Source organism: Bison bison, unplaced genomic scaffold (genome assembly GCF_000754665.1).
Source record: "Bison bison bison isolate TAMUID 2011002044 unplaced genomic scaffold, Bison_UMD1.0 scf7180017863760, whole genome shotgun sequence".
Classification (NCBI taxonomy): domain Eukaryota; kingdom Metazoa; phylum Chordata; class Mammalia; order Artiodactyla; family Bovidae; genus Bison; species Bison bison.
The window spans coordinates 11,621-13,865 of record NW_011494332.1 but is presented as its reverse complement, the minus strand read 5'-3'; the positions used below and the strand labels follow the sequence as shown (position 1 = coordinate 13,865).

Genomic DNA, 2,245 nt, shown 5'->3' with positions numbered 1-2,245 from the left:
ATAGAACCCAGCATGTTCTCTGGTCACAGGGCCAAGGGTGAAGTTGTTGACATAATGTCCCTGGAGCTCAGGCAAACGCCTTCTCTCATCTGTTTTGAACAGTGTGAATCTCTTAAGTGGAGAACGTGAGTGACACCAAAGAGTCACGGTCTGTCCTAAGGGAACCACAGGGCTTGGCCAGGCGGACAAAGACAGCTTCTCATATTCACCTAGGAGAGAAGGAGACACAGGCTTTGGAAAGAAAATGGGAACAGTCAGCTCTCCCCACTGCTCTCGTGGGTGGGCTTCCCCTTTAATTCTTCGAACTCTCCTCCCCTAACGTGCATCACCCTGATGCTCAAGGACACCTGGGGCTTGGGGACAGACAGAGACACAGTCAATCCAGGACGGACATCATGGAAATTCTCAGGACATGAATCACTCTTTGGGTTGACAAAATGTTGAAAACCTTTCTCTCAAAACACAAAACACCTGGGGATTCCTGGGCAGTCCAGTGGTTAGGACTTGGCACTTTCTCTGCCAAGGGCCCGAGTTCATCCCTGATCAGGGAACTAAGATCCCGCAAGCTGCATGATGAAGGCAAATAAAACACCACAGAAAAATTGATGCATGGACAAGAAGCGAAAGGACTTCCCTGTTGCATTTGTTGTAGCTCAAAATGGTAAAGAATCTTCCTGCAAGGCAGGAGACCAGGGTTCAATCCCTCAGTTGGCAAGATCCCCTGGACAAGGCAATGGCAACCCCCTCCAGTATTCTTGGCTGGAGAATCCCATGGACAGAGGAGCCTGGTGAGCTATAGTCCGTGGGGTCAAAAGGAGTCAGACACGACCAACTAACACTAACACAACTAAGCAGTGAAAAAGCCACTTGACTAAAAAGAAGGAAGTAAACCTTGAACCTCGCTCCTTTGTTAGCTAACTACAATCACACATCAAATATGTGACAAGGTCCAGGTGGCCCTGCCTGATGACCGGACCCTTCGCTGGGGTCAGGTCTAGCAGGCGGACCCGCAGATCCTGTTGTTAAGTGTTGGTTGGAGATGGCATGGGCCTACTTGTAGGGGAGGGTCTGTGGGCTGCAGCCTCTTGCTCCCCTCTCATGATAGAAATGGCACTCAGTGGGCCTAGCTCCTAACTCCCAGACTTCACACTGTGCCTTCAGGTCCAGAGTCCAGAGCTGGACTAACCTCTGGGGAGAGTGAATATGACTATCAAGGCCAATAGGAGGACCTGGGATCCACAGGGCACACGGCTCTCACTGTACTGACAGGGGTCTCACGCCAGCCCCCAGGGTCATCTGCATCAGCCCCAACTGCTCTGCTCAACAGAGAAATAAGGGATGGGAAGGACTCACCCGCAAGTGCCCAGATCTTCAGACTCACACAGAATCCTAGAAGGAAAAGCATGTCAGAGATGGCTTGTCCTGATGGACCCCACGCTCCTTGCACACTCATCCAGGGAACCTGGTCAGTGGTGTGAAGACCCCCAGATTTCCACCATAACCCTCTCCTACCGTGTCTTTCCGGACTCACTGAGACTCAGGAGGCTGAGGAGTGTGGGGCACATGGCTCTGCTTCTGTGAGACAGGAGGCAGAACTGAGCAAAGCTGACAGAGTCACAGGATGCGGAAGGCGGGCGGTGCTATTGGTACAGTCAGCCTGGCTCATGTCACATGGGAAGATGGCCAGCCTCTTCTCACGCCAGGGATGGAAGTCTGACCTGAGCCTCATCTGGAGCACGCCTCATGACCCAATCCTCACTTTTTGTTTCCCTAACTATAAACCTAAGAGGATTCAGACAGATCTTGCTGCCTTTACGAAGTAGAAATGGCGATTCAGTGTATACCATGCAGGATGCTTTTCTCAAGCTCTTGATAAATCTCATTAACCTTAACTCTTCAAAGAAGAGAAATCACATGTTCCCACCTCGTATGTCAGGCTCAGTGCAGGTTGCCAATTAAAGACTCATTAATAGAGACTTTTATTTTGCATTCTTATGAGAAGACCAGACATGCATATTATGGTTCTTGGAAAATATTAAAAAATTCTACATTGATTAAAAAATTAACTCTGTTAGTTTCAGATGTACAACAAAGTGATTCAGTTATACATATACATGCATCTATTGCTTTTCAAATTCTTTTGCCACTTAGGTAGTTACAGAATATGAAGTATTCTCTGTTTTATACAGCTTGTCATCCGTTTTTAGTATAGGCGTGTATATATGTGAGTCCCAAACTTCCAATC

General features: G+C 48.4%; 1 protein-coding gene across 1 annotated transcript in view; it reads right to left on the bottom strand.

Moving 5' to 3' along the window:
* The window catches only part of LOC104983993 (putative killer cell immunoglobulin-like receptor-like protein KIR3DX1), a gene marked incomplete at its 3' end in the record, with an annotated part of 5,962 nt that extends 4,397 nt beyond the window's left edge, over positions 1-1,565 (bottom strand). The window contains exons 1-3 of the mRNA XM_010833560.1: positions 1,532-1,565; positions 1,354-1,389; positions 8-209 (exon numbers count right to left, since the gene is read on the bottom strand). Coding sequence (XP_010831862.1) covers positions 8-209; positions 1,354-1,389; positions 1,532-1,565 — 272 coding nt within the window. The remainder of the gene's footprint in view (positions 1-7; positions 210-1,353; positions 1,390-1,531) is intronic.
* Between the last annotated feature and the right edge of the window lie 680 nt (positions 1,566-2,245).